Source organism: Brassica napus, chromosome C5, assembly GCF_020379485.1.
Source record: "Brassica napus cultivar Da-Ae chromosome C5, Da-Ae, whole genome shotgun sequence".
NCBI lineage: Eukaryota > Viridiplantae > Streptophyta > Magnoliopsida > Brassicales > Brassicaceae > Brassica > Brassica napus.
Window position 1 is genome coordinate 2,676,001 of NC_063448.1, and position 24,020 is coordinate 2,700,020.

Sequence of the window (24,020 nt, forward strand, 5' to 3'; positions counted from 1 at the left end):
ATGACGGTGGTGACATGTGGCAATTAAAAATTTAAGATGATGATGTGTTAAAAATTAAAATATATCATAATTAATAAGATAATAACACAAAAGAATTATTTAATAATAATTTTCTTTTTTTTAAATTCTAAAAAGAATATAATCTCAAAATATTATTTCAAAGTTGATAACTAACATCATGGTGACACATGGCAATTAAAACTTAAGGATGATGACATGTGTTAAAATATATCATAATTAATAAGATAAATATAATAAGATAATAACACAAAGAAATTATTTAATAGAAATTTTTCTTTTTTTTTTAAATCCTAAACAAATATAATAGTAAAAGATTATTTGATAGTTTTTATTTTACAGTATTTTTCTTTCTCTAAATTATTTTTTCCTTTTAAAAAACCTTAAACAAAAAATATATGTAAAATAATTTATTTAATACGAATTTTTGTTTTCTAAAATCATAAAGAAAATATAATTCTAAATAATGACTTGATTGTAGTTATCCTTTTATAAAATATTCTAAAAAGAATTTTTTTTAAAGAGTGTTTAAATGTAGTTTTCTTTTTTAAAAAAAAAATCTAAACAAAAAATTGTAAAATAAATATTTCAAATATTTCCTTATAAATAATAAAGTTTCTTATTTAAATAGTAAATTTTCTTTTTTAAGAAATCATAATCCAAAATTTATTACAATTATTCACATCTATATATATATATAATCAAACTCTCCTCGATGTTGTCACAAAAAAAAATATTGTTTAAAATCGGAAACTCTTTCATACAAGAAAAATATTAGGTGTGTTTCTTTTTTTGATATAGCTTTAAATTGTGGGTTGCAAAAAAAAATTAATTGTTTTACCATTATCCTTACTAGAGACTGTCATAATTATCATAAAATATGATATTGTTGTGCGTAGGCTATTGGAACAATTATGTATGTTGGTTCCTATAGACGATATAAAATTAGTTATGTTGTCATAGGTAAGTCAATGTCAACATCAATTTATTACGTTACGTTGACATTTGATCAATGTTAGTTATACACAGTTTTACGGTTATACAAGCTAGATAATAATTTGAAAATCAACAACAATTGTTATGATTTTGATTGCATGAGGTTTTAGTCAAAAAATGTTATTTAATTTGTTATCAGGAATTATCAACAATGAATTAAGAAGTTTATTTAATACTAAATCAGTTAAAAATATTAAAAGGTAAGAAATTTGAAAATAATAATTAAATTTTTTTGTCATTAGAATAATGAACTTATAGGAATGAATTTTCTCATACTTCAAAAGGTAAATATTTTTCTCAAAAAAAATCTTTTTTAATTTTTTTAAGAATTTTTTTATTATAGAAAAATACAATCAAGGTTGTGTGCATCATTCTCTTTTTGAAAAGTTTGGAGATGAACTATGTGAAGGAATTCTTATCGACATCTTCAATTTTAATGTGCAAGATTGCAATAAGAACTATAATAAAATGATAAAACAATCTTAAAACAACATATTCAAAAAAAAAATCTTAAAACTAGAGTAAGTCTCAAACCAACAGATGCAAGATGACCTTTCAAATTGAAAAGACCTTAGTTCCCTGTACGAATTTGCTATGCAATGACTATCAACAAGAGTTAAGGTCAAAATTTTAAAAAATTGGTCTATATTTTTCAAGTTCGATTTTACAATTATACACCACACTATCAAGAGTTACTACAATTGAAGAGCTTCAAATTTTTAAGACATAAAGACAATAGCGTTTTACAAAATTTTATATATTGAGAAGTTTTCAATAATATATAATATATTGAATAGAGGTTAAATTCACACCATAGATGTTAAAGTAAACAAATTTAATATTTACCTGACTATCAATAATATATATTGATTGGTGTTGTGTAACATTAATATTTTGAATTGCGTTATTTTTAATTTGTCCTAAACAATATAAATAAGGGCTTTTTGCAAAAGTGACTCAAAACTTGGAGTCAAACAGAAAACTAACCTTTTCTTTTGACTCCTTTTTTTTTGAGATTTTAACCCCACACCTGCACTTTATCTACGAAAATGCCATTAACATTTTTTTTTTTTTTTTTCGAAAATGGCTTCTTTACTGTCTCAACCTCATCTTCTTCAAGTATTTACAATACTGCCACTGCAATGAATAGTGGCAACAACCTTGTACGAACTGTTTGAAGCTTTTAATGCCCTTTAATGCACGTAAATCTCTTTACACTCTCTCTGTTTCAATTGTTATGAACTAAAAACAACATTTCTTTCACTTTCTCTCTATATTCATCCAAAAAACTCAAGCTTTTGATTCAAAATATGGGCTATGGTTGCAGAGCCATATTTCTTTCGTTTTGACTTACGGTTGCTTTCGTTTGAGGTTCTGGGTGGTTGGAGAAGACCCTGTGTGCAAACGAAGTCATCTCACCTAGTTTAAGGTACGAATTTGAATTTTTTTTCAAGATCTGTTCGCGTAGAAGACTTACTAGTAAGTCATCTGTATGTAGAAGACTTACTGATGAGTCTTCTGGTCAAACGGACGACTTAAATTAAGTCGTCCAGCTTTGTTTGTTAAAAAAAAACACTTCAGACGACTTATATATACGTCGTCTACGAGAAACGGGCTAGTTTTGCATTTGACCGAATCGTGTCAGATCTTTGACTATTTCTGGACGACTTATAATTCAGTCGTCTCTGGGAAAGTTAAAATTTCAATATTTTATGAAAACTTGACGACTTACGTGTAAGTCGTCCTAGGTTAGTTTTGTAATTGAAAAATAAAACTTGAAATTTAACTTTCTCCAGACGACTTAGATGAAAGTCGTCCAGCTAAACGACTTAATTTAAGGTCGTCCGGGATAAGCAAGGTTTGACCAGAAAATTGGGAAAAATTCTGGACGACTTTGCTTTCCCCGGACGACTTTAAATTAAGTCTTCTGGAGGGACGACTTTATATTAAGTCGTCTGGTTAAAGTTAAATTATGAAGTTTTATTTTTCAATTACAAAACTAACCTAGGACGACTTACACGTAAGTCGTCAAGTTTTCATAAAATATTGAAATTTTAACTTTCCCAGAGACGACTGAATTATAAGTCGTCCAGAAATAGTCAAAGATCTGACACGATTCGGTCAAATGCAAAACTAGCCCGTTTCTCGTAGACGACTTATATATAAGTCGTCTGAAGTTTTTTTTTTAACAAACAAAGCCGGACGACTTAGAATTAAGTCGTCCCTTTTAATTTTCAATTGCAAAAGTGACCTCTTTAGACGACTTACCTTTAAGTCTTCTGGACGACTTAATGCTAAGTCGTCTGCGGCAATGTTTATTGAACTTCTTCATTTCCCTTTTCTCTATGTTTACTAATGTGTTTTATTTTGAATATTTGCAGATGATTTTTCAGTTACATGCAGTGTATGGAGAATGGTTGTTGAGAGATTTCCGTTGGGATTTTGTGGTTGATGATCTCAAAGGAGGAAGATTGTTTTTATTGAATGAAGATTCAACACATGCTGAACTTGTTGCAATGGCTCAAGAAGATTATAACCTGGACATGAGAACAGTGAGTGTGGAGATTAGCTACTCATTACCAGCAGAAATGATGATGGCTCCAGGCAGTCTTCCCATTCATGTTACAAGTGATAGACAAGTTCGAAACTTGCTGGAGATACTCAAAACCCATAGAGTATGTCTTTGTGTATCAAGCCGCAGCAAGGTCGAAACGGTTTCAGAGAAAAGGGATATTGATGAAGCTGGTGAATGGGAAAAAGATGTTGGTGATAATGATGAAGCTGGTGAATGGGAAGAAGATGTTGGTGATAATGATGAAGCTGGTGAATGGGAAGAAGATGGGGAGGAGGAAAATGGGGAGGAGGATGCTGATAATTCTATTGTTGGTGAAACGGATCAGAATGGTGGGGATTACAGTCTTTATGGAAAGGTTCCAGATGAGGACGAGGAAGATGATGATAATATTTGTTTTGAAGAAATCCAAAAGACATATGCTAAGACAAATGCTATTGAAGGAGGAAAATCGAATGGTACCAGTATCTATGTCAACCAGAGTTTTGTTAGCAAGGGTGCTCTGCTTTCAGAGCTGCGGTTGGCAGCAGTGAGGGGTAAGTTTTCTTTCAAATTATACAAATCAACGAAAACTCTCGTTGTGGCAACATGTCCGGTTAGCTATTGTGGATGGAAGGTCAGAGCGAGTGTCAAACATGGGACAAACACGTTTTGGGTAACAAAGTATGTGGAAAAACATTTATGCTCAGCGGGAGACCGAATCGCTCAGCGGAGACACTGTACTCCGAAGTATGTAGGTAGTCTTTTCATTGATCGTGTTGGAATCATTGATGGGATAACTCCGCAGCATATCACTGATGCAATGAGGAACATGTTTGGCATGGCGCTTGATTACACCACTTCATACAGAGCACTGTTATATGCACAAAGATTGGTGAGAGGATCAGCAGAAGAAGGGTATTCGCGTCTGGCATCATATCTCGAGCAAATCTCCATTGCAAATCCTGATTCTATCACGGCGATAGAACTTGATTCTATGAAAAGATTTAAGTATCTATTTCTCTCTTTTGGAGCTTCTATCAAAGGTTTTAAGTATCAGAGAAGGGTCATTGTGGTGGATGGAACTCACCTAAGTGGAAAGTATGGAGGAACTATGTTAGTTGCAGCCGCACAAGATGGCAATTTTCAGATATTCCCATTGGCTTTTGGGATCGTGGATGAGGAAGATATACCTTCTTGGGAATGGTTTTTCACAAAATTGGCTAGTTGTATATCTCATGACAAGCCTCTGGTGATAGTCTCCGACCGGCACAAGGCCATTAAAAGTGCGTGTGATAAGGTGTTTCCTTGGGCAACCCGAGGAATATGTTATTATCACCTTCAAGATAACATTGTCAAAAAGTTTAAAGGGAAACATCTCATGTACTTGGTGAAAGGGGCTGCTTATGCTCACACGGTTTACGATTTTGACCGGTACATGGCTGAGATACGGAGTGCAAACCCGGAACTTGCAACGTATTTGGAGAAAGCCGACGTCAGGCTATGGTCAAGGGTTTATTGTAAGGGGAACAGGTTCAACATAAAAACAAGCAACATTGCTGAATCTATTAATTCCGCACTGAAGCGAGCAAGAGGATTTCCGATTACGTTCCTGCTGGAGTTCATAAGGCAGAAGTTAGGAAAATGGTATTGGAAAAGGAGACAAGATGCTTTGAGTCTCACAACTGAACATAGCGGGGGTGTTGAATACTTGCTTGCTGTTCGAGAAGAGATAGCGGGTACGATGACGGTCGAACCAATTGATGGATGGCATTTCTTTGTCAAAGGTGGCAAAATGGACTGTGTGGTTGATTTGGAACATGCAAAGTGTGATTGTGGTGTCTATGGAGTGGAGAAAATACCTTGCTCTCATGCTATAGCTGCTGGAATACATGCTGGTTTGCATATCTCCACACTTGTATGTCCACTGTACTCAAAGAATTATCTGTATGCAGGATACTCAGAGAATATATATCCTATCGTGTCACAACATATTGAGGAACGAGAATGCTTTCCTCCAGAACTAAAGCGTGGTCGGGGGAGACCGAAGAAATCAAGATGGCAATCTTGGTTGGAGCTATCTAGGATGAGAGGACACAAACCCAGGAAGAAACACAGGGCACGGAGATGCTCAAACTGCAAGGAAACTGGCCATACGAAACCACAATGTACACAAAATTTTTAAGTCGTCCAGTCTTGATTACCCGTCCAGACGACTAAATTTTTAGTCGTCCAGTGTATTTTATTTTTAGACGACCTTCTACTAAGTCGTCCAGTGTATTTTATTTTTAGACGACCTTCTACTAAGTCGTCCAGTGTATTTTATTTTTAGACGACCTTCTACTATCCCTTCAAGTGTATTTTATTTTTAGACTACCTTCTACTATCCCTTCAAGTCGTCCAAACCTTCTAGACGACTTATTTGTAAGTCGTCCAGTTGGAAAACCTTCCAGACGACTTATTTCTTCCAGACAACTTATATATTTACAAGTTCAAATACAAACACAAACACTAATCTTCCAGACAACTTATATATTTACAACTTATATATTTACAAGTTCAACTTATATATTCAAATACAAAGACAAGTTCAAATACAAACACTAATCTAATCATACAAGCCCACGAACCTATCACCATCCACATTTTCTTTTAGATGCTGATCAACAAGCTCCTTCCATATATCCACCGCCATATTATCCCTCATTTTCTTTGCGTTGCACCTAGCAAAGTCTTTAGGGTCAAAGGAGACACCGAGAGCATGACATTCAATGTACTTTACAGTGTACACGCCACAATCACCATTGTTGGCCGTGGGTACACCTTTCAGCGGTCTCTCATATGTGTATGGCTCCAACCCGTATTTGACCCGTATTTCGTCGGTGGCTGCGCACTCAACAAGCAGATAAGGGACCATCTGGAGAAAAGGCTCCATTATCGCATCCCATGCGTCTGGTACACTAGATGAAGGTATGCTGTCCCAGACGACTATGTGCCTCTTAGGGATCGATATCCAAATAGCAACCCAATGCTTGTCGTCCAAGTTCACTGGCGCATAGATATCATCAATGTCCTCCCCCCACTTCTTGTTTGATTGGCAAAATGAAGGTATTGATCCGTCATAAAAATACGACGCCCCACCAGGTAGAACTCTTCCTAAACCTTTGTGATCAGGTTCCGATGTTTTGAAGAGGTGATACTGCTCTCTCCAAGACTGGGAAAAGTTGTGATCCAGGAAGCACATTCGCTCGCTCCTGAAAGCTTGTGGGTTCTCCTGATACCTCTGCCTTAGCACATTAATCCAAGCATCTATATGCTGCATATTAAATATAACAAGTTAGAAGTTACCAGACGACTTAAATATAAGTCGTCTACGTGGTCGTCCAAGTAGACGACTTTCCAGACGACTTATAATAAGTCGTCTGGAAAGTAGTCTACTTGGACGACTTTGTAGACGACTTAAATCGTGTGCAGAAGACTTACGCAGTCTTCCAGCCATCCTCTGGCTGTCCGGAGGAAGTGGTACCACCTTGTTGGTGATGTACGTGGTTTGTCCTCGGTCTTAGTTAAATAATGACTGCAAACAAAAAAAGCAATCAGTTTTGGACGACTAAATCAAGCTATTATGGGTAAAGCAATCACTTACGGATCAGTTTTCAACCAATCAGCGAGTTCCTTCAACCGATCTTTGTTTACTGGCGGAAATGGATTATAGGCTCCCACTTTATCTTTTTTTTTCTCTGCCGTATAAGGAGATCTCACAGTGGGAGCAGGTTTCTTCGCTCTTTTACTCTTTGCACGCTTGTCCAATACAACCAGGCTCGGTTCTGAAACTGGATCGCTTGGCTCGGTGGAAGCGAGGCTCGGTTGTTGATCGGTGGAAGCGAGGCTCGGTTGGTGATCGGTGGAAGTGACAGCAACAATCTCTTTGGAGGTCTTATTTACCGAGTTCGCCTCGGTTGCTGTATCCTCCGGCAACCATCTCTGCAATAAAAGTTGCACACAAGTTAACTCTGGACGACTTAAACAAAAGTTGTCTGGACGACTAGTTGGACCTGGACGACTTAAAATTAAGTCTTCCGTGGTCAACTAGTCGTCCAGACAACTTACGTTTAAGTCGTCCAGGGTCAACTAGTCGTCCAGACAACTTTTACAGTCGTCTGGACAACTAGTTAACCCTGGATTTGATACTAACCTCTTTGATTTGAGGAGGCTGTTTCTTTTGAGGAGGAGGCTGTTTCTTTTGAGGAGGAGGAGGCTGCTGCTGTTTCTTTTGAGGAGGAGGAGGCTGCTGTTTGGTTTGATGAGGAGGAGGCTGGTTACTAACCACGGTTTCATGCATGAGGGGTAGCCTGTTTGTTTCTACCCCCGGTTTCTTTGGCAAGAGGGGTAGGTTGTTTATCTTGAGGGGTAGCCTGTTTGTTTCTACCCCCGGTTTCTTTGGCAAGAGGGGTAGGCTGTTTATCTTGAGGGGTAGCCTGATTGGTGACACCAACCTTCTTCTCCACAGCTTCCAATCTATCGGACAACTTCCTAAACTCCCTCATGCACTTATTAAACCCTTTTTTCATGCAGTCAGCTACGCCCTTGAACATAATTTCCAACTCCTCTCTGGTCACCCCTCTAGCCTCTTCTCTAGCCTCTTCACTAGCCACTTTAGGAGCCTCTTTACGAGCTTTCTTCCGAGGTCTTGGATTGTCTTCCTCCTCCTCCTCCTCCTCCTCCTCCAACACAACCATCTCTTTGGCCTTCTTTGATGGAGTCACAACCTTAGGTTTTGTATTGACCTTAGTACCAGTGACTTCCCAGCAATCCATGGTCCACTTCCACGGTCTCCGCTCATACATGACTTTAATGATGTTCTCCGCGGGCAGGTCCTCAACCTCAGAGTCCCATTTTGGCCACATTTCACTAATGTCCTTCTCAACAAAGTTGATCACGCGGGTCTGCAGTAAATAGAAGAATCGAGTTAGATATTTGAAAAAAATACTAAATAGACGACTTAATTATAAGTCGTCTACTATGTCGTCCAGCTGGAAGACCTTCCAGACGACTTATAATAAGTCGTCCAGATGGAAGACTTTCCAGACGACTTAATTAAGTCGTCCGATAAGTCGTCCAGCTGGACGACCTTCCAGACGACTTATAATAAGTCGTCTGCGCAGTCTTTTGGATTGAAGTAAATACCTGACTCAAGATAGCAGCTTTCATTGATCTGCGGCCTCTGTTGCCCTCGTAAGCCAGTATCGGTGGAGACGGACTGTCTGCTCTGGGACCACCAATACTAGCACCCAATTCCGGCATAGCTGTGTACGTCCAGACCTGAAGAACTTGTATAAACCCATCCACGGTGTAACAGCCAGCAATTTCTTTGTTCCACAAAGAGTCCATCAGCACCTTAAATGCGACTCTCCCCCATGGATAATTCTCAAACCGTTCTAAATCCATCACTAGCCTTGCCAGAGTAGATCGTGTAGCGGTTGAAAACTTTCTCCCTTCAATGAATCCAGTGAAGATGGAGAGGTACGCGAGCCGCTTGCGATCTTCCCTGGACCAATCCCCGCATCTCTGCAGTGCTGCTATTATCTGATCAGTAGTTGGCCCAGCTTCCAGATGAACTCCCAGCATCCCCCAGAAAGAAACCATCTCTGGGGTAACATCACATTTTGGTGTCTCAAGGTCCTCGATGTACTCGCAGTTTAGACCAGTGAGGTTTTCAAACTCTAACAGTGAAAACCTCAAAGGTTCTGGACCAACGAGAGACCACATCTCATACTTCTTCTTAATGTCCAGCTTGAAACTGAGCATGTAGTGAACCAGCCTTGAAGCCCAACCAAATCCCTGCTCCTTGAACTTGATGAAAACTCCCAAACTCGACTCCTTGAGCTCTTCAAATTCGTCATCAGTAAGAGCTTTCCTAAGAGCAGTATGCAACTTGCTGTTATCCGTATGATACGAAATGCTATTGTGGGCTTCTGGTTCTTCCCCTGATGTGTATAACCTACGGGGGAGTTCTGGAATATCCATCCTTTTTGTCTGCAAAATAATCAAAGACAACAATATAAGTCCAGACGACTTAGTAGACGACTTATAATTAAGTCGTCTGGAAAGTCTTCCAAATGGACGACTTATATTTAAGTCATCTACTAAGTCGTCCAGTTGGAAGACTTTCCAGACGACTTAAATTACTTACAAGTCTTCCAGTCGCAGAAGGAGTTGGAGTACTCGTCATTGCGGTTATAGATCTGAAAAAATAAACGTGAAACGGTGAGAATGAGTAAATTGATAGAGACAACGTTTTATGTTCATCTTTTCCTCGAGATTGATGACTTAGCGGCGTTAGGGTTTACAGAGAAACGGCGCTAAGGTTTACAGAGAAGAAGCGGCGGCGCTAGGGTTTAGAAGAAGCGGCGGCGCTAGTGTTTAGAACGTTGGTGACCACGGTGGCGAGGGCGACGGTTTGTTCGGAAATAGTGGAAGCGGCGGCGCTAGGGTTTAGAGGAATCGGCGGCGCTAGGGTTTAGAGGAATCGGCGGCGCTAGGGTTAGAAGAAGCTGCGGCGACAACGGTGAGAATGAAGTGAGATAGATAGCCGATGTTGAGAACGATGGTTTGTTCGGAAATCGTGGGAATTCGAAATCGCCTTTGAGAGAGAACTGTTAGGGTTTCTGAATATCGCGAAAAATGAAACAAAAAAAAAAATCACCTTATATATTGGGTAAATAATCCGGTTAGCTTTAAAATTACATTGGTAAACTTTAAGGTTTGGTCCGGTTTAGACGACTTATTCTGGCTGATAATGTACAACAGACGACTTAATATTTAGTCGTCTGTTTTCAGACGACAAAATATTAAGTCGTCCTAGACCCTAAAATGAACCCCTAAACTAAAATGACTAGATTAACTAACTAACCACGTTATAAAATCAAATTATACTTAAATAGTGTTTTACTATACACAGAAATGAACACGCATAAGTAATTTTAAAAATTTTCAAAAACGGTTTTAATGCTTTCCAAAATCTAACCCTAAGAACACATACAATACTACAACATATGTTGATGAAACATAAACTTAAGAATATCATGACTCACTACTTTCACTCATCTATGCTGAAAACAATTGAAATTTGTTATATCTTAATTTATACCTCCTAAGACATATGTTAATTACATAATTCCATTTTTCACTTATCAAAATATTTTTTACAAAATTTTTAAATTATGTTTAAGACTAACTGTCCAGACGACTTTAAGTTAAGTCGTCTGGACGACTTATTTTCAAGTCGTCTAAACAGACGACTTGCGAGGGGTAGAAACGTAAAAAGAATTCCGTTTTTTTGTTTGGTCACAAGGGGATAGTTGTAATTTCAATAGCCTTTTAGGTTACTTTTGCCTTTGACCCAAGTTGGGGTATTATTTTGGGTTTGACTCCAAGTTTTGAGTCACACTTGGCAATTCTCCCTATAAATAATATAGAGAATTCACAGTTCTATATGTTTCAATTAACTACAAATAATACTATTTTAAAAATAATTAAAATAAAGTATTTATTCAAAAACAAAACTAATATACTATTTAAAACACCATGATTATTGAAATAGAAATACTAATCAAAATTGATGTAAGAAAAGAGATTATTTTTACTAAAATAAGTCATCAATATATATTGGAAAATCCAAGAACTAATGTGAAACAATATTTTCATTTTTTTAATGTATTAGTGATAACATCAAATAAAACCCGTGCGTTGCACGGACCCATATCTAGTATATATATAAGATTTGGAATTGACCAAAAAGAAAATATAAGATTTTGAGATGATCTTAGCCTCTTTAAATTGTTATTGTGGTATTTTTCATTGGTCAAATTTCTTAAATAGTCTCCTTTAACTTTTGTTTTCTAATAAGTAGTTTTTCTAAAGTCAAAGTGACCAAATTAGGTTCTATAAAAAATATAAAATAACAATTATATTTACATATACTATATCTGATAAGGCTGGACGCCGAGCGGATATTGACAAATTTTTTTGGTATTTGTGTTTTGCTTCGTACGTTACGAATATCTAATTTTTTTATTTACTTTGTTTCAAATATTTACGGATATTTGCGAATGCTTGTGGATATCTCATACGCTTTGTTAAACATAAATAAATCTATAAAATGATGATAAAAAACACAAGTAAATTTAGAAAAAATGATAAACTTTGTAAATATTTTATTTTTCTTTCGTGATTTAATATTTTCATAAATGTGTGCAATGAAATTTATCAAATTTTATGTTAAAAACAGTAATAACATAACATTTTATATTTAAAATTTCATGTTTAATCATAGAAATATATGTATTATATCTATGTCGGAGTGGAGTGGGTATCCGCCACTTAAAATTTTAGTATTTGTAATTTGATTTGTTTTTAACGGATATTGAATGTAGTATTTGTTTTGCTCCGATAATTTAGGATATCCAGATTTTATAGATTGAATAGAAACAAATAACAAATTGAATCAAATTTAGCGGATAAAATGTCCGGTTCTAAATTACCTACTCCCTGATATCTACCGTTTCTCAGCATTGCCTAAACTATTCTTTCACTAACTTCATTTCGTGTGTTTTCTGCAAATAAAAGATGCTAAGTTGAGATATACTGTATAAGTATAAACAAATATTGTGAAAAGGAGTATTAATAAGTAGATCACATGAATACAATTGTGCGTGTTTTTTTTTTTGAAAAAATGAAGACTTCCGACTCTTGTGCATGAAATAAACAGCATCTCCAACAATCCTCAAAATAAGACCATCCAGAAACGAATAACAAGAAACTTAAGACAATGAATCCAATGTAATCTTTCAGACAACCAACTTTAAAAAAAAATCTCTCATCTCTCATCTCTCATATCACTCCACCGACGCTTTCAACTCAAAACAATAGACCCATAACGACTCAGCAAAACCCAACCCCAAGCGATCCCCCGACCGCTTGATATGGACTCGACAAAACATGCGCAGATAGATAGATAGATACTGCCAAGACAATGGAAGACTCGAGATGGATGCATCAAAACACTTCAGGCTTACATTACCTTGCCAGGATTTGGCAGTGTAAGCTTTGATGCATCTTAAGTTGAGGGAGCAGCCTCTTCGGTTTTCTTTTCTTCATCAGCCTTCTCTGGCTCGCTTTTTTTCTTTTCCTCAGCTTCCACCTCAGTCTTCACCTTCTCCTCTGTTTTTGTCTCTTCTACGGTCAACTTCTCAAGAAGACCAGCTGTTTCAGAGGCATCTTTTCTCTCCTCTTTCTCTGCTTCAGATTCAGCAACTTCATTGAACTTTTGCATAAATAATCTGCAGTCTGAAAGCAAAAAGAATTTGATTACCCTTGAGATAGTGAATTAATAATGAGAGTCTACTACTGTAAGAAAGGGAAAAATCAAGCAATAGACAGTGTCTAACTCCTGAACACAGTAATGAAAACCCTTGAGATCTTCCAAACAGTAGCCATTGAACAAAGCTTAAGTTCAAGGTCCCCCTATGGTAATCTAAGACCGTAATTCTAGCAATTATGTACTCAGAATAAACAAGGCAAACCAAAACCAACATGCATAAACGGTAATGAAACAAGTGGTAATACGAAAGTGGAGACGAGTATAAATATTGTATGCCACTCACCAGAAAAGCAAACTAACAAGAGCACAATCCAAAATCACACTCACTCTCAATAGAAGCAAATCTGATGCAGAAAAGTTCATCCTTGAGTTCCCCATCAGCAAAGTCAAGAGCGTGCCATACACAAGACTTTTCATTTCCAACGTGTTCCTGAACCGCCATGCCTGGTTTAACTGCACAAGATAACAAAAGACAAACATAAATTTAAAGTAAAATTTAAGCTGCCTAATATAGAAAGTAACCCCTAAGAAACGAAAGTTTACCAAAGTGATTAGCACAGATCTTCAGAGTTTTCGATTGCCTCATAACGAGACGAATCTTGCCAGTATCCTTATGCTTCAAAAGCTTAACAGTACCAGCACCTCTCTCCTTCCACTGATTCGCTTCCTTGTCGAACCGATACAGCTTCGATTTCCTAAGAGATTCTTTCAATCAAGACCATCGCTAAAAACAAAAGTTCGATCAGATCTAAGTTGATAGTACAGCACTTACAGATCGAGGACGGCGTCTTCGTCTTCCTCACCGGTAGTGACGACAACCTCCTCAAGCCTCGTTAGCTCCGGCCTCTTCCGCGTCTCTGGTCTCGTGCTCGGGTTCGTTGGTCGCCATAGTATCTGCGGGCTGAGATATCCTCGCGGGTTCGCTGGGGAGAGAGAGTGAGAAGGTTGGAATTGTATAGCGCGGCGGAACGAAGCTAACAATGGGCCGGTTTCTAACGAATACATTATGAGGCCCATATAAGCGTTTTCGAGGGTGACCAAGGAACGAAAAGAAACACCGAATTCCTTATCATTCTCAAAAAAATTCACCATTCACAAGGAATAGTTTTTCCTTCTTGTTCCTCTCCATTCCTTTTTGTGTAGAGAAATATAGAACAAAAGCATTCCTTGTTAAATTTGATAAGGAACAAGCATTCCTTTTCATTCTTGCTATTTTATTCCTATACGTTCCTTTCCTATTCGTTCCTCGTGTTCCCGAAAAGGTCACCAGTCAGAGCCACAATCTTAATAGCTTCGGAGAAACGATGGAGAACACACTATCTTATTTTTTGGCAAGATATATTTGACCGAAACAAAAAAATCATTATAAAACGATTATTCTCTTATTTTTAATGTTAAACTCTTCGTTTATTAATTTTGTCACAACTCTTCGTCTATTCGAGAATTTAAATTATTTAAATATTAAAAACGACTAGCTAATTTAAAAACTTTACAACAATACACATGTTTTACTTAAAAAGATTTCCATAAATTTGTTCAAATTAAAAGCCATTGTTAAAACTTATATATCTTATTAAAACATAAACATTGTGTTGGATATAATCTTTGTTTTGTAAGTTTTTAAATTAAATACTTTTTTTTTATTTTATAGTTAAAGCTACATTAAATCACTTATATTTTTCTCTTTATACTATTATTCATGTTTCCAAACAATATACTATTTTATTTATACTACTATCTATATTTCCAAACAAACTATAATTATTTTTGTGTCCAAACAATATAAAACATTAGATCTCATTTTTTAACAATTTCTAACAGTTTTTTCAAATTATTTAGATAAATTAAATAATTGAAAATTCAAATATTTATAAAACAAACAAAAATAAATAGAATATATTCTTTACATGTTTAAATACTACAAAAACATTATAATAAATAATAAATCAATTAAATTAACGGATTATTATATTTATATTTCCTAAATAATGGCTAGATTATTTATCAAGTAACATAATAATTCAATAATAGCCATTACATAATATATATATATAAACATTATACATTGTACAAAAAAATATAATAACAAAAATAATCCTGAAAATGTTCAAAATATATATTATCTAAAGAAAAATGCTTACCCCAAATTGCTAACAACGAATTTAAACCGATTATAATATGAACCAAATTGTTAACAAGATACGTTACATAAAACAATTATAATAAAATTAATTAAGGTATATAAGCAATATGATCAAGACGTATTTATAGATCTTAATTATTTTATATCTATTATTTTCTCTATCAAAATTTTGTAGAAACGTCGTAGTTTTGTAAAATTGCAAAACAATAAACTTTAAAATTTGAATTAAACTGTGACAAATTATGAAACTATAACGATTTAAATCAAATTGGACACATCTCGGTCATCCATCGGTTCAAGTGGTTAGTCTCGGGTTAAGTAATTTTTTAAATATATATGGATATTATAAAAATCTAAATCGAATTATCGGATCACTGGATTAACCGGTTTGACCGCGGGTTTCAGATCGAATGTAAAAGCACTGATTTAAATGCAAAAATATTTTAAATACATAAAATTGTTATAAATTAACAAAATATTTGTTAAGATATTAGTGAAATTTGTGCTTGCAAAGTGTGTATCAAAAGCTACTTGAATGTTAAAAGCTTATCCCTTCTTGATATATTTAGGTGGTGTTATTCAATAGTGGATTTAAAGTTAGAGCAAATTAGCTCAATATCGAGTGGAACACCATTGAATTGGGGAAAAAATGGTAATGATGGAGGGAAGAAAATTAGAGGGAAATAGGGTATAGGGTGCAAATAGTGGGGGAAACTGTGTGTAGGGAGTACAAATTCTCTTAAAGTTAATTCTATATATTTTATAATCTATTGTTATTCTGATTTTAAATTTTATACTCAAATCTATTGTTATTTGTTATGACTTTTAAAATATCTCAACTAAAAGATTTTAAATCTAGTGTTATTAGTTTTTAGATTTACAATCTCTTCATTAAAAAAAATTAAAATCCACATTGTTATTCAATCAAATATTTGAATGCAACAATTGAAATCTAGTGTTATTCATGTTTGATAAAATTCTTAGAATCATTTGATTTGAAAACTGTTTGAATGGATTTGAATCGAGTTTTATGTGTAAATTAAACTAATCAAAATCTAACGTTTTACCATGAGATTTTAAAATATTTTCTTACCCAAATAAAAAACAGTATTACAACAGTTTTAATCATCATCACAAAAATCATTGTCACAAAATATCCAACGAAAATAACTATACCATGCATGCATGTAACACATTGACCATCATTTCTATTATGACATTGTTTTATAATTCATTCAAACAATTATTTCCATTTTAACCAAGGTCGAGCAATTATTGTAGAAGTTTGAAACATTGGTAGATTTGTCAATCATTTAATATTTGATTTAATTCTAGTACATAAATTATGATGAATTTATAAATACAATGATAAAGATTTAAAAATCTAGATTCAAATGAATAATGAATCAATTTGAAATGGACAAAATATTATAATCTGATGTTTTCAATATCTAATGGAATTGATTTTAATTCCAATAACACCCCATTAATTTAAGATTTTTTGTGTGGATAGAAAATTACTGGTATTATATGTCCTGCTTTGACTACTACTCACTTTCAATAGTCAAAACAATATAACCTTTTGCATAACAAAGAAATATATATTAAATCAAGAACTTGGTTTACTTTCCATGTTTTTTTGTTTGACCAGAGCGCAATTGATATCTTGTACGTACATGTGTCAGAAAATGCTTTAAATGTTAAATTGTTTTCCATTTGTAGTAAATGTCAAATAAAACCATAATTAAAAATAAAATTGTATTCATAAAATCAAACTAGGGTTTGAAATTTTGGTATAAAAACACCACGGCCCAGATACACTTGTTGTCTCTATCTTTCGCACCTCTTCATTTTCATAGTCTTTCCCTCATCTGTTGAGAACCTCACATCTTTTCTTCTCCCGTATAGTTGTCAAATTTAAAACATCTCTTCTCCTCATGTCTCTTCCGCAAAACCCCTTCACTTCATCAACAATACCATCCATGAAGAAATCACCATCGTTAGAGAAAGAAGGCAATCAGATGCAGATCGAAAACGTCGACCGGATCGGCAAACTTCCGGACGATATGTTGCTCAAAATACTAAAGAGCTTGTCAACAGAGAAAGCGGTTCAGACAAGTTTGTTGTCCAAACGGTGGGAAGGTGTTTGGAAGCAAATGCCTTATCTCTTCTTCAATATGAAAAATGCTCTCAAGGTGGAGTTGCCTCTAGCCGAACAATCCCATTTCATTGCCCAGTTGATAACCAAGGTTCTTTAATTTTCTATACTTCTACTCATTCATTTCCACGATAACAAATAATAACATGATATTTCATGGGAAAATAATACATAATGATATATTACAAAACAAATTATTGATATTTCGAAAAATAGATCATCAAAATAGATCATCAATATATTCGAAAAATAGATCATCATTATATATTGACTAAATGTAATGAGAAACGATAAAAAATTATGTCAACATATATGGTTGTATGATATATTGTATCTTTCGATCCACTGGTTTAACAATTGATCAACTCTAGATATACAAAAGAATATTTATCAGCTAGATTAATCAAATATATAAACCTCTAGAAATTGTCTCGATTGTTTTCTTTAAAGTCCCAAGGTTATCTGATATTAAAGAATTGGATTTATATACAAATTATATTGTCTATGTGTGTAGCTATTTTTTAATCACTAATGTTCTTTCTTTCTTTTTTCTCTAAGGTTATAAACAATCACAGTGGCAATCTGGAGCACTGCAAAATCCTGCATATGACACCCCAAACTCAAGATGGTACGCTGGAAACTTGGATCCGATCATTGATCCACGTGAAACACACTAAATATCTCGAGCTTAAGAGATTTCGTGTTAATCGCCCTGGGAGAGCTCGTGTGCTCCACTTACCCCCAAACATATTTTCACATCCAATGCTCACATCACTCCTTCTGTCTCGATACCAATTTGAGTCTGCACATGCCTTTAACAATTGCAATAACATCATTATTCTTAAACTTTTTAAAATCAAAGTTGAAGTGGATGTGCTCAACACAGTCATTGAATCGTGCCCTTCCCTCAAGATGCTGGTACTAGAAATCTTCCAAAACAGTCGAACTGGCTGTCTGAAGATTCATAACAACCACTTAAAGTTTGTGCATTTGACTTGCACTGAAATTGATAACGTTGAAGTGTCTGCAGCTCTTCTGGACATACTCTCTATTCACAATGTTAAACTTATTAGGGGGATTAATATCGTTCTTGACGCCCCAAGATTACTTCAGTTTAGTCAAAGATTGTGGAAGGTACATCAAAGTTTGCCTCACATAGTCTACAATATCTCATGCGACACTCAGGTACAAGCACACACAATTGCATTTACACACACACACACACATATATATATATATATATATATATATAATGGATGATTAATTAGAATATTGTTTAACATGCTTAATTTGCTAATTTGAATTGAAGGGGAATGAAAACATTGGGCATAAATTCGTGATGAACATAGAAAATTACTTTATGGTTGTGTTTGCAACTTTGGCGGTGAATGTGGATATGATGAATCCAAAAGAAGTTTACATGCTAAAGCAAGTTTTAGATGCATGGGCTAGAGACTTGCAAATTCTCCAGATCTTCTTTAAGGTACATTCATCTTATGAATCAGTTCTTATTAGATAAAGTTGATCAGTTTTCTCTCGTTTATCAGATTTTCTTATAAAACCTGATACATGTTTATATGTGTGTGTGTTCTTGTATATGTAGGATAACGATATTGACAAGAAAGAAGGTGAATCTTCTATTGACGGAATACAAAATAAATGGGGGAATTGCTTTCTCGATGTTGATTTCCGTGTGAGAAGTGTGTATTTGTATAACTTCAATGGTTTGGATGAGGATCAATTTGCTTTGGCTGCAAGTTTTGTGATACAAGGGAAGATGATGGAAAGTTTGACAATCGAGACATCTTCGCTTCCTGCATACAAAACGCTGGCGATAGATACTGCAGTGGCGAAATTGATGAAACTTCCAAAAGGTAACAAGAACCTTAATATTAAATTCATTTGATTGAATTTGATTCAATCTAGTTATTGGGTCACATGAACAAATCTAGACTTTCCGTTTATTTGAGTAAGGATTAATTACATGCGTTAAACATTCAAGTAATATGTTTGGTGATTTTATGTTTTAATATTTGGGATTTATCTTGTATTAATCTGAATATTGTGAGTTGTTCCATTAAGTTATTATCATGATCAATACTTTTTCAGAACAATTAACGTGTTTTCAAAAGGGATAAAGTATTTTCATTTATATTATACTGCTGAGTGCTGACAAAAATCAACATAACATTAAAAAATTTATGTAAGATTTCTCTAAACTTAATTTGGCCACTGCGTCAAATTTTATTTGTTAGAAACAGTTTAGGGTTACAACGTTACAAATATGGCATTTTAAAAACGTAGGTGAAATACTTGTAGTATGTTCCTCCAGTAACCGGATTGTTGGCAATTATTAACCATTTTGTGTATATATATGTAGTTTATATTTTTGATATTTAGACCTTAGAAACGCTAACATGAATGATTAATCAACGTATCTCCCCTTCTAAAGCACAAAACATAAGTCTCTCTTCTCCATCTGCTTATGAACCCACAACAATTCTCACAATGTGTTTTACATTTAAAACTTTTTGGTAGCTCAATCATATCGGTTTACCATCTGATCATGCAATTGCATGATAGACGAAGAGATATAAAACTAAAATGACGGCTTAAGTTTCCCTCGCAATAATATTTTTTCTTCGTAATAAATTTACGTGTTAAGCAAAACAAAATGCAAATATTTGGAGCAGAATCTCCAAAGTCTGGTCTCAAGTAGAGTGTATAGCCATGAGTTATCAAGAAGAGACAACAGATATTTGGAGCAGAATCTACAAAGCATGGTCTCAGAACACTCACTTTCATGATTTCATCTCACCACGATAAATGATAGTTTCCTCCGATCCGAATCACATGTGCAAACTAACAAACAAACAAAAAAACTGAGGCTTGCATTAAAAGACAACACTTCCTTGCTACGATATTGATAACAAGAAGTAATGAGAGTAGCTTCGGTGGATAGGATACACGTGTAATTCTAGAATAAACCATACATTCCATTAATAAACGTAAAATCATCACTACTTCATATGGCACCTCCGCCGCCGAGTCCTCGTTTCCCGGCGGTCTATTAGGATACACAGCAACGTCACTCCTCGCCGACTCATCAGCCACGTCATCGTACGGATTCAATGAAGCGTTGTGTTCCGAGTATTCTATCTTTGCCCTTTCCTCTTCCGAAGGCTGGTGACTTCTAACATCCACCCAACCATCCGTTTCCCAATTTGCCCCTCTGGTCGTCGCTATTTTCAAGATCCTTGCCATCGCCGCACTCCACTCGCTTCTCTCTACCTCCTCATCTTCTTCATCCGAGTTAACCCAGTCCAGCACATAACGCGGAGATGACTCAGCGTAAGACGAGTCGTGAGACTGAGACTCAGACAGAAACGGATGCTGCATAAGCTGATCGCAACTCCATCGCTGACTCAGGTCTCGCTTCAGACACTTGTCTAAAAAGTCCCGTCCGGTTTCCGACAGCTTCATCACCGGGACAATCGGTAACTCGTCAGAGAAACCGATTCGACTCAGCGAGTCAACCCCGAGATCTTCCCAAGCGGGTTTGCCAGTGAGCATCTCTACGACCGTGCAGCCAAGAGACCACACGTCGCTCTCCGGCCCTTGGTACTCTCCCCTGATCACCTCCGGAGCCATCCAGAGAGGACTTCCACGTGGCGTAATCTTACCCGTAGCCGCCGGTCCGCTAACTCTGATCGCCGACCCGAAATCCGCTAGCTTGACTCCGGAGCTCCGGCTGATGACGAGTACGTTCCTCGCCTTGACGTCGCAGTGAACGAGTCCTCGCGAGTGGACGTGGCGAAGAGCGGAGACGAGACACGCCGCGTAACGCCGTAGGAGAGTCTCGTTGATTCCGTTTTTAGCCACGTCACCTTCTGGGAGATACTCTAAGTGGAGGTTCCGAAACGACCTCGTTCCTTCTTTCGAGACTCCGTCGCCGAGGAACCTCACTATGTGAGGGTGAGGCTTGAGCGAACGGAGAACGGAGATTTCGTTCTCTAGAGACTCTAGCTGAGCGGGAAGACACGTGGCGAGATCCACGGACTTCACGGCGAAAACTTTACCGTCTGATTTGCTTATCGCCGTGTTAACTGTACCGAAACAACCTCTTCCGATGCACGTACCACGGACCCAATAAGATGACAATGAAGATAAAGAAGAAGAAGTGTTTGTGATGCTCTGTTTCTCCATTGTGTGCCAACTTTCATATGTCGTCCTTGCGAGACACGAAGCTATTTATATGTGTGGTTTCGAAATTTAAGACAGAAAATGTGAACGTGAAATAAAGTTGCAATTGTTTTTTTTTTGTTGCTGACATGGACAATCGTCCTTTCGATTTGCGAAGTCTCATCTTTTTACTAATTTCCCACGTGGATATGTCATGTAAAACCCAAGCTCTCGTGTCTATCACTTACATTTCTTTCACAAATTCTACCATGTTCGATGGTCAGGCTTTGGACGATAACGACTAAAATATATATAGAAAAAAATCTAAAAAATTTAATCCATGCAAAATGACCGAACAGTTAGTTCATTAGTTGTTTTGAAAACATAACAAGAAAACAGAAAGGATAATTTAAAATTTAGAAGAAAGATTGCATGGCGCTGAGGACACTTGGAGAAGTTATCGGGATATTTGTAAGAATCAATGCACTTGCCAATACTCCTTAGTCCTTATCCAACAAGAATCAAGTTGCGTTTGATATTTGTCTCTTGATTTTTTACTCCCACAAAAATATATTACTGTAGCACTCTTCACGCAATCGTTTTGGGTTTTATAAATTGAACATTTAGAAATACTATGTAGAGTTATTAGACAAATGACAGGATCACGTTGATCCAATCACTCAGACAAATCGTGGGGAATACAAATGAGCGGTTAAAACGTGCCGATAGATTTGGAACGCTTGAGATCTTTTTCACATTTTTTTGGTTCGTGCAGTGTTATTATTTTGACTCCTACATGATCAGACATGGAATATACGGTAGCCGACGTAGAAATCATTAGCAAGGGATTCATGTATCTAAACCAATGTATAGCCAATCATTAGACATGTACATAAATATAATTATTTTCGTCACGGTGAGACCACAGTAACATGATATGTATGCAAAGTAGAGGATATCAGGATTAATATCGGGAGTGGTCAAAAGGGGGAAGAGGTTGCCGAAAGGGAGTGGATTTTAAGACGGTGGTCCATTGTGGCATGAAACCATTTGGTTGATGATCTCCAGTTGACTGAACACAGGTATATATTGGGAATTGACGTGCTTGATCAGGCTCCACGCATAGTGAAAGTATTACTCCCTCCGTTTCAATATCGATGATGTTTTAAAAGGTTTGTTTTGTTTCAATTTATATGAAGTTTTGAAATTTTAAGGAAGTTTCGAGATTTTAAGGTTAATTTTAACTTTATTGAAAACTGTTTAACCAATTAGATTTTACAGTCTTTTTTATAATTGGTTAACTGATTTTAAAATTATATCTTTAAAATATTTTCTAGGAAAATATAATTTTCTTAATCTTTGTGTACTATTACAAAACATCAAGTATTATGAAAGGGAAGGAGTACTAAATTATTTGTCGTTGGGATCATCAAGCATGAGAACTTACTCTTAAACGTTATCCAAAGAAATCACGGAGAGATCAAGTTGGATAGGAAGGTTGAAAATAATAAAGACTGGTATTTTAAACTTTTAACTGGAGAGATGGCTGTTAAGAACATTTGAAAAAGGCTATTTGAACCATCATCTCTAAAAATTGTTGACAAAGAGTAAAACTTGGTTAGAGAGAGAAAAAGAGTTTATCTCCGATCATCTTCTTCGTCTCCGATCGACGTCGGTGGGCTTTCACAGCCACGGCGTCGATCGGACCTTGGCTCTTACTTCTTTCCGTTTTCTTCTTCGGGTTGTATAGTTGTTTGTTTTGGTTTCAGCATCACATCTCTACGGTGGCCGTCCGATTTGCCTCTGGGAAGTGGTGGCTTGTTTAGCACATGCTTCGCCGGCTTTTGTCTCCGGGAGACGGTGGCTTCGTTAGCACCGTTATCTCCGGCTATTCCTAGGATTTATTCCGTTCTTTCGATCTATGAATTAGAGGCTTATCTGTTTACTCTGCTTCTCGATCTGTTTTGTTGACGCATGCTGTTATGTCGGAAATAGAAAATCGATTGTAAGCGTTTAATATTTTGATGATTTCATAGATTCGCCATGTTACAACTGCTCGTAGGGAGCATAGTTGGTTTGTTTGGTTGATGGGTTTCGTCCCGGATCTGATTTCGCCATCGACGGAGTGCCGTCGGGTTTGACGTTCAGGTTCCGGAGGAAGAAGGGTGGCTATCGGTAGGACGCGTGTCCTCCGTCGGCTGTGCGGTCGAACACGTGGAAGGATAAGTCGTTTTTTTCTGTAATGGGTTTCTTTTTTGGTTTTGTTCTAGCCTAGTTTAATGTAGTGTTAAACTGGTGTAGTGGGCTTTTGTTGTTCTGTTGTATTGTACTTTGGGTTTGGTTCCAGTTGTGTCTCGTCCTATCAATAAAAAATATATAGATGACAAAAAAAAAAAAACTATTTGAGATAACTTTTCAATATAAAATCCATCATATATATATTTTTTTTTTGAGAAATACCGTATATGATTGATTATATAAATAGTCTTCCCGGTCTTTGAATTTGTGAATCCAAAAAAAATCTACCGCAACAATTTATTTTGTTTGTTGTATTCCTAGACGTGAAATGCTATATTAACGGTCCACCACT

General features: G+C 36.0%; 2 protein-coding genes and 2 pseudogenes across 2 annotated transcripts; 1 reads left to right on the plus strand and 3 right to left on the minus strand.

Annotated features, from left to right (window-relative positions):
- Positions 1-6,075: 6,075 nt before the first annotated feature.
- LOC125587413 lies at positions 6,076-9,592 on the minus strand (annotated as a pseudogene).
- A 2,764-nt stretch (positions 9,593-12,356) lies between these two features.
- Positions 12,357-13,880, minus strand: LOC106402129 (ran-binding protein 1 homolog a). Its single transcript, XM_013842803.3, is given in 5 exon segments — positions 12,357-12,913; positions 13,275-13,400; positions 13,491-13,642; positions 13,720-13,776; positions 13,778-13,880. Coding segments are annotated over 5 exon segments (624 nt in total). The 5' UTR covers positions 13,837-13,880; the 3' UTR covers positions 12,357-12,683.
- Positions 13,881-15,119: 1,239 nt separating this feature from the next.
- LOC106398254 (putative F-box protein At1g67390) lies at positions 15,120-19,244 on the plus strand. Its single transcript, XM_048757854.1, has 4 exons — positions 15,120-17,339; positions 17,807-18,433; positions 18,558-18,731; positions 18,852-19,244. The coding sequence occupies exons 1-4, from the start codon at positions 17,028-17,030 to the stop codon at positions 19,152-19,154; spliced, it is 1,416 nt and encodes a 471-aa protein (XP_048613811.1). The 5' UTR covers positions 15,120-17,027; the 3' UTR covers positions 19,155-19,244.
- Positions 19,245-20,120: 876 nt separating this feature from the next.
- On the minus strand, positions 20,121-24,020 carry LOC106399788 (annotated as a pseudogene).

Bases quoted from the DNA above. Each gene is read 5' to 3' on its own strand.
- LOC106398254 (XM_048757854.1), top strand. From the start codon at position 17,028: ATGTCTCTTCCGCAAAACCCCTTCACTTCATCAACAATACCATCCATG. The intron at 17,340-17,806 runs GTTCTTTAATTT...TTTTTCTCTAAG, and splicing joins TTGCCCAGTTGATAACCAAG to GTTATAAACAATCACAGTGG. The intron at 18,732-18,851 runs GTACATTCATCT...TTGTATATGTAG, and splicing joins TTCTCCAGATCTTCTTTAAG to GATAACGATATTGACAAGAA.